Source organism: Ceratosolen solmsi, unplaced genomic scaffold (genome assembly GCF_000503995.2).
Source record: "Ceratosolen solmsi marchali unplaced genomic scaffold, CerSol_1.0 scaffold6, whole genome shotgun sequence".
NCBI classification, from domain to species: Eukaryota; Metazoa; Arthropoda; class Insecta; order Hymenoptera; family Agaonidae; genus Ceratosolen; species Ceratosolen solmsi.
Window position 1 is genome coordinate 10,027,938 of NW_011948414.1, and position 14,044 is coordinate 10,041,981.

Below are 14,044 nucleotides of genomic sequence, written 5' to 3' on the forward strand. Positions count from 1 at the left end.
AAAATAATGTTCACTATGAAGACAGTTATTGTGTTGATAGAGTTGAAAGAATATATATAATTTTATGATCAGCTTATTAAACTAATAGTTCTTGTTCCAATTCGTGTAATATATGGTAAGTAAAAATAAATCAATATAAGCTGAAAACATTATACAAAATTAATTTTTTTTTATTTTTAATTGACAGATTACAAAGTTACTTTCAAAATAACTTTTACATAAATGAAATATTGTAATTATTTCAAAAATAAACGATCGATTTAACAATTCGCTAACCTATTAATAAAATCTATATTTGAATAGTACAATTATAATTTTGATAAAAGTTGTAAAAACATATTTTTGTGATTTACAAACCCATGAACAGTCTTAGAAAGTTAGTAAAATATCATGTTAGAAAGAATATTGGAGTTCGGATGAAAATTGTTTATCAAGAAATGAATGCATTGCTGAACTTGCCAGAAAAAAATATAAAATTTTAGAATAATTTTATATTTTCAAATTAAGTTTTTATAAAGATTTAACTTCAAAATAAGATAAATTTATATCAAAGGAAGAATGGCATTTCGTATTACTTTGGAGTGTGGCGATTCATCTTGCTTACGTACCAAAAAGACCCAAGAGGGCTACACTCATGATTGGGAAGTTTTTGTCAGAGGAGTAGACAATGCTGCTGTACATCATTATATCGAGAAAGGTATGTTTTAATTCACCATTTGTAAATGTTTATAATTAATGCTAATAGTTCTCTTCATTAAAATTTAATTAACAATTTTTTGAAATAATGATCAAATTGCTTGAGTAATAATTGTAATCTAACTATTTACATAGGAAATATTTGAAATATCACAGTTCCGATGTGTTAAAAATTTTCATAATGATTTTTAATGATTATATTATTTCAGTTGTGTTTAATCTTCATGAAACCTTTCCAAAGCCTAAACGAGTCATAAAAGAACCACCATACAGTCTTAAGGAATCTGGATATGCAGGCTTTGATATACCAATTCATATATACTTAAAAAATAAAAATGAGCCAAAACGGTTTGAAATTATGTACAATTTGAACCTGGAAACAAGTGCTCCAGCTATTAGTCATGTCACACATCATAATGAAATTATTGTCAATCCAACGGATGAATTTCGAAAAAAATTACTCAAGGGTGGTGCTGTAAGTATTTGAAATTTTAATATAATTTAAAATTTAATTTTCTAAATTGAAATAACTAAATTTATATTTTAGACCCCCATATCAAGCACTGAAAGCACATCGGAAAAAAATGAAGTTAAAACGCTACCCATGGTTGGTAAGCCGAAACTTAGTGGTAACGAGGGAAAGAAACATCGAATATCAGAACCAAAAACATCCAATCCTTTTAACGATTTATTTGGCATTCCTATAAAAACTGCCAAGATATCCCAGGACAACAAAAAAACTTCTGAAAAATCGTCGAGCGTAAAAAGTAGCGTTATTCCTGACAAGTCTGACAAAACTGATAAAAGTACAAAGGTTAAACATAGTCCTCATAAAGACAGTAAAAAAGAAAAGTCGTCAGAAGAACGAAAGGAAAAGAGAGATAAGGATAAGGATACAATAAAAGAGAAAGAGAAAATCAAAGAAAAATCAAAAAGGTCTTCAAGCCCAAGTAATAAGGTAAATATAATAATAGTTTATATGAAGTTCGTGTAAAGTTGCATAAATATATATATTTATTTATATATCATAAAATTTGAAAAATATACTACAATATAATAAAACAATTTTTTATTAAATGCATATATGTTATTTAATATAATGGAAAATTGTATCAAATAATTCAGTAGAAAAATTAATTTAAGTGTCAATTTTTTATTTTACGTTTTTTAAGCGTATAAAATATAAAAGAACATAAACTTCAATATAATAATGTTTCTGATATGTTTATAAGCATTTTTTTCTTGAAACTCATTAGAGTCATCAGAGTTCTGATAGTAAAAGACCATCATCACCATCTCCAATGAAAAAACCAATAACACCTCCACCCATTCCAAAAAGACCATCTTCGCCCTCCTCAAAACCAAAAGAAAAGGATTCCAAAAAGATCGTAGAATCGGAGAAGGAAAAAGAAAAAACCAAGGAAAGCTCGAAAAATACCTCTGAAGAGAGTAAAAATGAAAAAAATGAGAAGGAAAGTAAAAGTGAACGCAAAAAAGATAAGAAGAAACACAAAGAAGATCGAGATAAAGAAAAGAAGGAAAAGTACAAGGATAAGGAGCGAGATAAAAACAGAGATAAAGATAGTGTAAAAAATGTAGAAAAAAAAGTAGAAAAATCAGAAAAACTAGAAAAAGAAAAATCATACGAAATAAAACATTCGAAGGACGATAGAAAGTCCCCAAGACCTGCCAAGGAAAATGAAAAAATTAAGGAGGAGAAAATTTCAAAGTCAGATAAGTCAGAAAAGAGCGAAAAATCTGAAAAACAAAAAGAATCGAAAAGTGAAAAATCTGATAAACCGAAACATAAGCATAAAAAGAGAGATAAAAAAGATAGAAGAGATGGAAGTAAAGAAAGGGAAAAGAAAGAGAAAAGAGAAAAATCAAAGAGTTCGAATGAAAAGCAAAATGAAGTAACAAATCAGACATCAACTACTTTGGTAAGAAGTAAATTTTAGCAAATTTAACAATAATTTAAATTAAAAGATTAATTCTCGTTAGTATTTTTATCATTTTCGTAGGTAGACGAATTAAAAGTAAATAGCGATGAATCTATGTAATTCATTGTAAATATAATATTAAAGCGATTGCTAATAAAAATGCACAATTTGTATTGTAAATTAAAGAAATTATTTATATAATTTTCAGATAAATAACAAAAACATTTATTATAAAAATTCGAAGTAATTTTTTATAATTTTTCTGTTGTATTAATTTTAATACTTTAACGACTAAATAGGTTTATATTTATTTAAGATTGATACTCGAATAGTCAGTTGATTTAAATAAATTAATAAAAATAGTTTTAAAGTATTTATTTATATATTTATTTTATTTTTTTTTTACAGGTAACATCACGTATAACAGATGTACAAGAGAGAGAAAGCACTGATTCTACTGGATCTGCCGATGAAGATACCACAATGGAATCAAGAACAACCACGGCTGTGAAGAAAGAATCCGTCTCGTCAGTTCCACCGGCTGAAATAATCAGGGCGATGTCTCCACCGCCACCACCGGCTAACGACATAAAAAAGGACAAGAGCGAGAGGAAACGCGATCGCTCGAAAAGTACCAGGGAAGACAGAGAAAGCAAAAAGAAGAAGAGGAAAAGCGAGAACAAAGGTACAATACGTAATATATTTTTTAATTTAATTGTAAATTTTCCCTTACAATTTTTAAATTGTACGAATCATTACATTTCACATTACATATAATACTAAACATTTTATTTCTTATGCTAAAAAACTTTAATTTCATAGTTTTCGTAAATACTACTGCAAATAAATTTCAAATATTTGTAGTTTTATTTTGTGAAATATTTTGCTTATGCATACGTACGATTTGTTGTATGTAAAATAATAAATATACGCTTTCGCTTATATTTATTTATGCATAAATGTCGATTATAACGTTCTTTTAATCATAATATATAACTGTAACATTTGTTAATTCTTACTTTAATTCATTAATATAACGTAGCGATTAGGACATATCGAATAAGAAAGAAAGAAAAACATCTCAAATACTCCACATTATTTACTTTTAATTGTTCAGTTTTTGGTGAGGAAGAAATTGTGAAGAAGAGCAAGGACCGAGATCACTCTAGTTCACCTTTAGTCGAACCAGTTTCTTCGAGTCAGTCCCCAATAGCAACAAATATAGACACGGTACACGTGTCCAAAGTGAAACACACGGATGATCAAATGATCAATGAGCCGGCAATTGGAGATAGCGAGCAAGTCGCCCCTGATTCGACAAACAGTACACTTGTTGACACCGAGGAGCCTCTCGTCTTTTCCGAGGATTACGTGTCGCAACTAAAGGATCTCCAGCAGAAGATTATGACTTTGCAGGATAATCAGGAACTACAGAGGGTTGTACAAGTGATTGCTGAGACTGGCCAGTACGAGATTACCAAGAAAACTTTTGACTTTGATTTATGTGCATTGGACAGACGGACCGTTCAACGACTCCAACAGTTTTTCGCTTCGTGACCAACTGTTGGTTAAGGTATGGCCATTAATATGGGATGAAATATTATTTATACCTATTATAATACTTGTATAGATAAATAAAAATATAATAGATATATTGTAGATTATTATGAGCTTTAATAACAATAATGTTAAATACAATGTGATACAGTACAGCTCGTTTATTGGAAAAGTTATTATTTTAAATAGCTTCCAAGCAATGCAATGTAATTACGAATAGAAAAAGCTATCTTAATTATGTTTTTGCGTTCGTATTATCAAGATTATTTAATTAATATGTATGAAAAGTGCAAACATAATTAATTAACATAATTAATCCAATTGTGAAACTTATCGATAAATTTACGAATGTACAGAAAAAAAGCTAATGAAATGTATTTTATTTTAATAAGTCTTAAAAAATTAATTAATTCAAACTTATCAATTTATCAATCTATACATAGAATCGATTTATAAATACTTATTGTCATTGAATAATATATTTTTAATGAATTAAAGAAAAAATTAATTCATCATAAATATAAAAGTAAATTACATGTATTAGTATCTGAAAAGTATTTGAAAGAAAGTCTTCAATAAAACTTTGTCGTTTAAAATATTTTTATATTAAAAATACTAACCTCGCAAAAATCGCAATAATGAAGGGAACAGGTAATACATTGACAAATTCGTCTAAACCAAAAATTATTAGTTACAATATATATATATATATATATATATATATATATATATATATCGCCTCAAATTTATACTTTTTTCATGATTATTATGTATTCTTTAAAATAGAATTGTATGCTCTATTTAATTAATACATATCAACTTGATTAATTTTTAGCTTCATTATTGACCAATGCAGCATCAATTCACAATCCAAACTAAAGCAGAAAAGGATTCAACGAAAATGTAGAGAAAAAAAATCTTGTAGCTGAATAAGGAGAAAGATTCCATATGGTGAAAATGCACAAAAAGGAAACATATTCTGTAAATATTTATGTCAGCGTCTCGGTGTTATAAAATAGACATTAAAAGTTATTAATATTATTTAAATATAGTTAAAATATTATTAAAGTAGAAATGAAATGGCAAGCATATTAGTGTGATTCGCATGAAATACAATGCAGTGTTTCACATGATCGTCTAGATCGAAGGAAACGTGTTTTGTTTGATTACGCTACATTTTTAGTAAAAGAACTGTATTTAATTAAAAGACGGAATTTTTATTTTTCTTAATGTATAAAAATAATCATGTTGACAAACGATAAGTTTAATTTTTATGCAATTTATTTTTAAATACTGCTGCAATAATTCATCATAATTAATGTTTTAATTATTTAATTGAAACCTGAAATTTAAACCTTGGGTTCCTGAACCTAATATTCACCAAGTTTCTAGTCAGGTATCCCGTCACCTCGTCAACATTACAATTCTTCCGAAAGAATTTAGTGGCAGCCATAGCCTTTTTCTCTTTTCGCACCAGTGACGGATAAACGAGCATTGCCTTCAAATACGTTTATCAAACAGGTTTCATCTAGAACAAATTCATGTACATCCCTAGCTGGTATCTTTTTAACGGATTAAATAACTCGTTGTACAATAATTTGATTAACATTCGTTTAATTTAGCCGGGATTTCAATTTAAATCAATCTCATTCCCAATTTTTGATATAGTTTACTACATATATAAGTGAACAATTATAAAACATCAAAGATATTTGGAGTAAGTTGTTGGAAACTTTTTTAAAAACTATTATCCGAATCATCGGACAATCCATATCATTGGCACGGCGAAACTTTTGTCAAGACAACTAAATCTATCTTTTTTCGTACTAGGTCTCTTAATATAACGATCTCCGACGTTCTTGTAGCTTTATTAGATTCTTCTTCTTCTTTTATTTTAGCCCCTTTTGCAAATTCTTCGATTATTGTTGATCAATGCCATCATAGGGCCCAACTCGTAGGGCAAAGAGAGAATCCTCGTACAAACATCGAACGAATCGTACGAATAAGAATGTAACTTTGAACCAGCAAGTAATTCAGGTATAGGTTTACATAGTACGAAATAGCCTGGCCTCTATCCATTAATGACTCATTAAGATTTCCAATAACGGTATAATGTTCAAGCAATGCTTTTGTAAAGGCCATAAAAATAATAAGTACTCTTACCATCTTTATGAGACTTTCAGATATTGAGTACACTATGATAATTTTGTATTCCAAGTGAAAATTTCTTACGTACCACTCCGTAAAGTCCGAAAGTCCAATGGTCCAAATACACTTTTCAATTCACTCTTTTTTCAATTAAAACCATTATATTTTTTAAAAACAGCCAGCTAGAGTGACATCGATCGTAATGTTCAATGACGCAATGTTATTATCTACCGTTTTTCCAACTAATAAGCATTTAACAAATGTAGCATGTTGAATGCGTCACCTCACCAGCATAATCAACATATACACTAGTTTTCGATTGGAAATCAAATCGTAATTTCAGAAATTGTAGGAAGGAGCGTCGCACTCATACCGTCAGAGACTATTTATTCTGTTCGAGATACCTTTAAAAAAAAAATGACTACTTTCTCTTCTTACAAAAATGTTATTTAATTGAATTAATTGATGAAGAAAATAGAAATACATCAAAAATTTATATAGCAATGAAAATTTATAAACCTTTTATTTTTTAACTGCATAATTTATTTAATGTACTCTTTATCTATAATAGATATGATATTATTTTTCAATATTCTTTATTTATGAAAAAGAATTATATGATAATTACAAATTAAATTTTTATTAGGTAAAGATAAAAAGTTGGTTAAGATCAAATCGTTTATAATATAGAAAATATAATTTAACTAATTTAGATATTATAAAATTATGTTTCAACTATTACAATTCCTTGTTATTTAAGTTTAGGATAAAACAATAAATTTAATTCATTATGATGTAAACAAGAAGTGTCTTCTTTAAAAACGAATTAAAATTAAATAAACATTGCAATTTGAAATGCAATTTTTGAAAAATTATCGATTGCTTGATTAATTAATCAATTACAGTGTAGATTGAATAACAAAAAAAAAAAAAAAAAAAAAAAATATGTTCAGTCAACGCGAATGTTACGTATGTTATGGATATAATTGCTTATTATGGGATTAGTCAATTAAATCAAATCTGCGCAATAAAGTGCACTGTACAGTGTATTGTAAATCATATAAGTTATATAAGTTAGAAAAAGAATTTCAGATATAATTCTAACATATAACTTGAAAAACCAATTATATATAAATTCTAAATACTTTCATATAAATATTTATAAGCGGAAATAAATAATATATTTGTTTATATCATCTATAAATACATCAAATTATACAATGAAATAAAGCGAATATCTTTTAATAGTTTGCAAAATGTCATTTTTATTTGCGTTATTTTTTTTTTTTTTTTAATATATGCTGAAACAATTACTTACTAGTTTCTCAAATTGTTATATTGTGTTAATTTCGAAACTTAAATGAATCATTGATTTTCATATTTATAAAAATATAAACTATCTTTTTATGATTCAAAGAAAATTAAATTTTTTTTTACTAAATATTTCATAACGATGTTGCCATAAATGATAATCATTCGATTTTTTAAATAAATCTTAAATTTAAATTTGTGAATTCTTTTCTTATATAAAATACAATCGAATAAGATCTTTTTATTAGATTGTTATTAAACGACGTTTCGTTCTATAAAGAAAATACTTTCAAATTTGACAACAAAAGAAATTAATGTTTATACTATCTGAAAATTTTAATTGATTATTTTTTTAAAGAGACTATGTCTTTCAATGGAACAAAATGTAGTTATTTTGCAATTGCTTATAATATATATATATATATATTTCCGGATGTTAACGGTATGATTTTCATGAAAAAAAATTTATGAATTATGAACATTTTTTTTATAAGAAAATTCTATCTTACACTGCACGGTGATATATATTTCATAATTTATATGCTGAATAGAATAAAATTTGTATCAAAATAATGAAAGAATGCTTATGTGCCAAATAAAATATATTCCGGTTTTTATTGAAAATCTTAAAAATTCAAAAGCCAAGACTAAAAATATAATTTGAAACTGTAAATTTTAATATTCTAAAATATATTAATTTTTCTGTAGCATTTGAATTTAATTTCCATAGTTATTATCAAATCTAAAATTGATTCAATAACATACGAGTCACATAAAATTCCTTAAAATTTATTTTGTTTTTCATTTTTTGTATTTCAAATAAATGAATGATAATAATCTACGCATAAAAAATAATTACCATACTTGTATTTATTAATTTTATCTGTAAATGTAAATTAATCTATGTTATTTTGGCTATTAAATTATGTTAATTTTTATTATTATTTCAAACTCTTCATTCAATTGAACTAGTACATGAATTTAAATTTTTTTTTAAGTTTTTCAAGTTTTACAAATGAATGTGATTAAAATCTTATAACTTCTTTTTTCAAGCGACCTATAATTTCTCAAAAAAAAAAAAAAAAAAAAAAAAAAAAAAAAAAAAAAAAAAAAAATGAAAATCAGCATATTTTGACACAAAGGTACTGAAAATAATGTTTAAATTGATTTTTATAAAATCGTATATTATCGTAAATTTCAAAATTAATGGTAATTTAGACGTTTATTATATTTGTAATATTATTGAGTTTAAAGACATCCAATATTTTCATTACAGTACAATTAATTTAAAACATATATAAATCGATCGTTTCTTTTTTTCTCAAAAATTTGAATATATATATTTTTTCTGTATATATACCGAAAAGTTCATATCTGCGTTTATAAAATACGCTAGGAAAGAGAAATTGGAGGTGTTAAATTTTTTAATAAATACAATTTAACCGCATTATTTGAGATTTTATACACATTTTACACCGTAAATCTATATCAAATTGTATATTAGCATTTACAAATATATTGTTTACTCTCTTATTTAACTTTTATAAAAGAAAAATTATAACTATTATAAAAAAAAAGTAATTAATTAATATGGCTACCGTAAATCAATGGGTAAACTATTTTTCTATAAAATATACAGAATTCAACAAATAATCAAACAAATTCTCTTTTAATGATCATGTACTATTTTAATCTCATAATCTAATATTATAACAAGTTGTAAATTAGTCTTTAAATAGCTTTAATTGAATTTCAATAACGTATACTTTATTGCGATTGCTGAAAAATTAATCAATCAATAATATGGTAATTATATGTTTTTATTAAAGCATTTGTTCACAAATAAAAAAATAAAACAACAAAAATTAAATTCGAAAATCGAATGTATGCATTAGAAAATCATTTGTACAAATTATTTAAATAAATAATAATTTTAAAACAAATAGAATCTTCAAATACTATAAAATTTCTACTTTAAAATTATTAAAATGATTTATTATTTCAAATAAATGATATAACAAATTATGAAAGATACCAGCACTCTCAAAAACTTTATTCTCATTGCACAAGCGTACAATCATGTTCAACGATTATATATATAAATAAAATAGAATGGAATACATCATACCTTATCAAACGTACGTATATTCAATACAAATAACATCTATAAATATTTTTAAATATAGTGTGCAAAATCAGACATGCATAACGGGTGAAAATTTCAATACAAATAATTCTATAGCTATGTTCACTCAATGCATATGGCAAGTATTTCATGAGGAAATATTACTTGAATTTAAATGCACAAAGTGTATACATTGCATGAGTGAATTATGTGCGCGCGCGCGCGCGCGTGTGTGTGTGTGCGAGCTCGCGCGCCATACATGTATGCATGTACACAGTACGCATCTGTATTTTTCACTTACCATGCGTGTTTGTTGATTTAATAATCGTTAATTTGTGTTGCGTCTTCACTAATTGATTAATAATTTATTTTTGTTATATCTTAGTGAATTACAATCATGAAAAGTTGAGAAAAAAAGAAAAAATATGTTAATCTTTTTTCTACACTGATTCTGAATCACGCAGAATTATGTATTAGATGTGTACATTAGCAGAAAAATTTATTTATAATTAACTTATACATAATGTAACGTAAAGCCTACATTTATTAATAGTGAACATGTATGATATTTAAATGAATAAAATATATGTAAATTTAATATTTTCAAACATTAAAATACTCCTTATTTTACCTTTATTCATAAAAATGATAACATTAAGGGGTAAATTTTTTCTACGAATTATTTATTAAATATATATAAAAAGAAATAAAAAATAGAAATATTATTAAAAACGCATTAAAATTAAAATTAAATATGTTAATAAATGTTGTATATGTTAATAATAAGTAAATTTTTTCTTAGTGCATAATATAATGTACGTTTTCCTGACTGATATTGCCTATTTTGAGCAAAAAATGAAATATTTAAGCACTATAATAAGGTGTTTATATTTTTCTTTTTTCTCTTTGATATTATATGAATATGAACGAAAAAAGTGGTATAAACTATTAATTCACGATTCGATATTATATATGAATATAATATATGATTATACAACATTTTTCAGGCAAAATAGGTGCGGTTGTACTTTTAAGCGGTCGACTATCGACGGCAACTTTTCACAAATGTTTTTGACACTTTCTATGTAGAAATTTGTTCATTTGCGTATACCGAGAAGGAAATTGTAAACAAATGTTCGTTTGTGCGCAATGGAATTTATATAGTTAAATTATAAGATTTATTAATATAAGTAGACGTGAATAAACTGAATTCATCAAGTATATTTATTGTACTTTCTTGTCCTTATAGTGTCTAATATTGAATTATTATTTATAATTTTATTTATAGATACATTCAAATTTATTTGAATATATTAAAACATGTATTATTATTAAATTTGTTATTATAGTAATTTATACTCTATTAGTTATTGAACATTTATTTTATTGATTTAAAATAATTTTTTTCATAATGAGAATACGCGGTCATTTATTAGAAAACTTAAAAAAAAAAATAAAAATTGAAAATGTAGAATAAATCGGCTTTAATAAATCCTAGTTTAACAATATGAATATACATTAATTACTTAATGTATGAACACATTCGATAGATTTTTATATTTCAAAAATTCAACTTCGAAACTGCATAATCAATAGTTAAAATTTATATAAGTTTATTCATAAATAAACTTTTTTATGAAATAATTGACAAAATATAATAAAAATTTTTCATTATAATATCACTATTGTCAGGATATAGAATATTTAAATTTGATTTAATTACAATAAGTATATAAACACTTTTTAATGTATGTAAATTTAAAAATTATATTTATATTAAATTTATAACAATTATTATTTTTATTTTAAGTAATATATCCAGTTTGGTGTAGAGAGACAATATAAAATACTGTTGAACACCATTCCTTTAATTATTCGACGATTCTTTATTTTTCTAAAGCCTTAAGATACCAACATTGTATGTACGAAATAAATTTCTATTTATTTATGATTTACTTTATAATTTAAACAAAATTTTAACATTATTCTCAATATTATGTTTTATTCCATAAAGATTTTCATTTATAATAGCAATTATAATAAAGAAATTAATATATTAGTAATATAAAACTTATGTAGAAATTAATATTTACACTATAATTTTTTATATTTTTTTATTTAAAATAAATTATAACAAAAAAAAAAAAAAAAAAAAAAATAACCAAAATTTACTGCTGTGAAGCTTTATTTTGATATTATAAAGTCGGCAAAGAGTGATCGATGATCGAAGAAATGTTTTAATTATTGGTGATAAAATAAAATCAATTTTTAATAAAAAGAATCTTATCTACAATAATATGAATTATATCGATATCTCTTTTTAAATTTAATTTAATTTCTGCTGCTTATGCTATTTAAATTACTTTTAGAATGTTTAGAAACCATTCGAATTCATAACCATATGAATAAATAGAAAATTTAATAGCGATGTATTGTTTTTTAAAATTTTAATTTGATAAATTAATTATTATCTTACTCATAAACTTTCTACTACGGTTATAGTTTAAGACAAAAAGAAATTTTTTATTTAATCTCGATAAATTATATCAAATATTTACCAAATGTTAATGAATATTGGCATTTTTTTTCAAATCTAACTAGAATAATAATTGAATTGCAATTAACACTTACAAAGTTAATTTGTTTAATGAAAACAAGTAAATAAAACGAATATAGATTTAATATATGCCATCTAATAATAATACCTATGATGAAAATACATATTTCTTTTACTACAAATATTGGCAAATTGCCAGAAAAAAATAAATAATTAAATTATTTGTTAGTTTCAAGGTATTAAAAATGAACAATATACGATATCAATTTTATATCAAAACGTTTATTACATTAGCTAGAATTGTAAAAATTTTTTTTAAAACGTCCCATTATTATTATTATCATTATCATTATTATTATTATCATCATCATCATCATCATCATCATCATAATCATCATCATCATCATCATTATTATTATTATTATTATTATTATTATTATTATTATTATTATTATTATTATTATTATTATTATTATTATTATTATTATTACATTTCTTAAACAATTGTGCATCTTAATATATTAAATCACAAATTTTTTTAAAATCAATATGTAATATAACAGTAGCATTATTCAGTTAAATACATGATACAACAAGAGCCCGTATAAATAGGGAAGGATTAGTTATCCTCGAATTCAAAAGCTTTGAAGCGATAAACAAATAAATCAGGTACCTTAGGCGATAGCCTTACATATTGTATTAATGCGATTAAGAGCACATTGTCACTAAATTCGAAGAGACTGTCGAGATTATTTACAAATGATTTTTGCAGGCAAAAAGAGTAATGCAAAAACGTAATTAATTGAACAGAGATAGATACAAATGACGCAAGGAAATACTTATCTGAAAACGGTATAAAAGCGTCTTTTCGTTATTATCTATTTTCGATACGTGTACTGCAGGCGTTATCAGTATCAGAAACAAGTAAGAAATCGTTCACGATCCCATCCAAAGCATCAAGTTATTATAAATTACACATCTACGTTGCAAATTTATATCCCTTTTCCTAAGATCAACTGATTTGATAAGTTTGGGCGCGCGCGCTCACGACAACATGTCACACAGCGACACTCGACAATTTCACAAACCGAGAACTTTATCAACTGGTCGCATCGTAGAAATCGTATCAGCACATCCGTCAAAAAGAGCCAAGAAATACTTAAATAAAAGATTTCTCGTTGGTACACAAAACAAAGAACAATCAAATCACCCATGACAATAAGCCTCAAGGTAAACATAATGCATGATATTATCATAACCTAAAATGACAAAGTAAAACAGGTATTATTTATTTTCATTACTTTTTTTTTTGCCTTTGTCAATTCTTTAATTAATAATTTTATTTTACATTGCATATACGATATAGTGATTTTTCAATTATATAAAACTCGATATTGTATGTGAATTTTATCGGTAATTTTTGTGAATAATTCAAGATTTGAATACAATTAATTGGATTATGGTGATATATTCTTTTCTTTTTTTTTATATATATATATATAGATTGGTTTAGATGTTAAAAAAAGTTGTCGTAATTCAGAGAGAGATATAACAGGATGTCAGAAGAGAATCACACAAGGGAGAAAAGACAATTATTACAGAATCTTCGCTCTACGGTCGAAGGTTTATTGACTAACGGAGTGTCAAATGTGTGGAATATATATGGAGGGTTAAATCGCTTACACGGTATAATGGAAAGAATTTTTAAAC

General features: G+C 25.0%; 1 protein-coding gene across 1 annotated transcript; it reads left to right on the forward strand.

Annotated features, from left to right (window-relative positions):
• Positions 1-390: 390 nt before the first annotated feature.
• Positions 391-5,210, forward strand: ear (ENL/AF9-related super elongation complex transcription factor). The gene is made up of 7 exons (XM_011506923.1): positions 391-697; positions 906-1,171; positions 1,244-1,654; positions 1,953-2,636; positions 3,045-3,321; positions 3,754-4,209; positions 5,029-5,210. The coding sequence occupies exons 1-6, from the start codon at positions 559-561 to the stop codon at positions 4,191-4,193; spliced, it is 2,217 nt and encodes a 738-aa protein (XP_011505225.1). The 5' UTR covers positions 391-558; the 3' UTR covers positions 4,194-4,209; positions 5,029-5,210.
• The last annotated feature ends 8,834 nt before the right edge of the window (positions 5,211-14,044 follow it).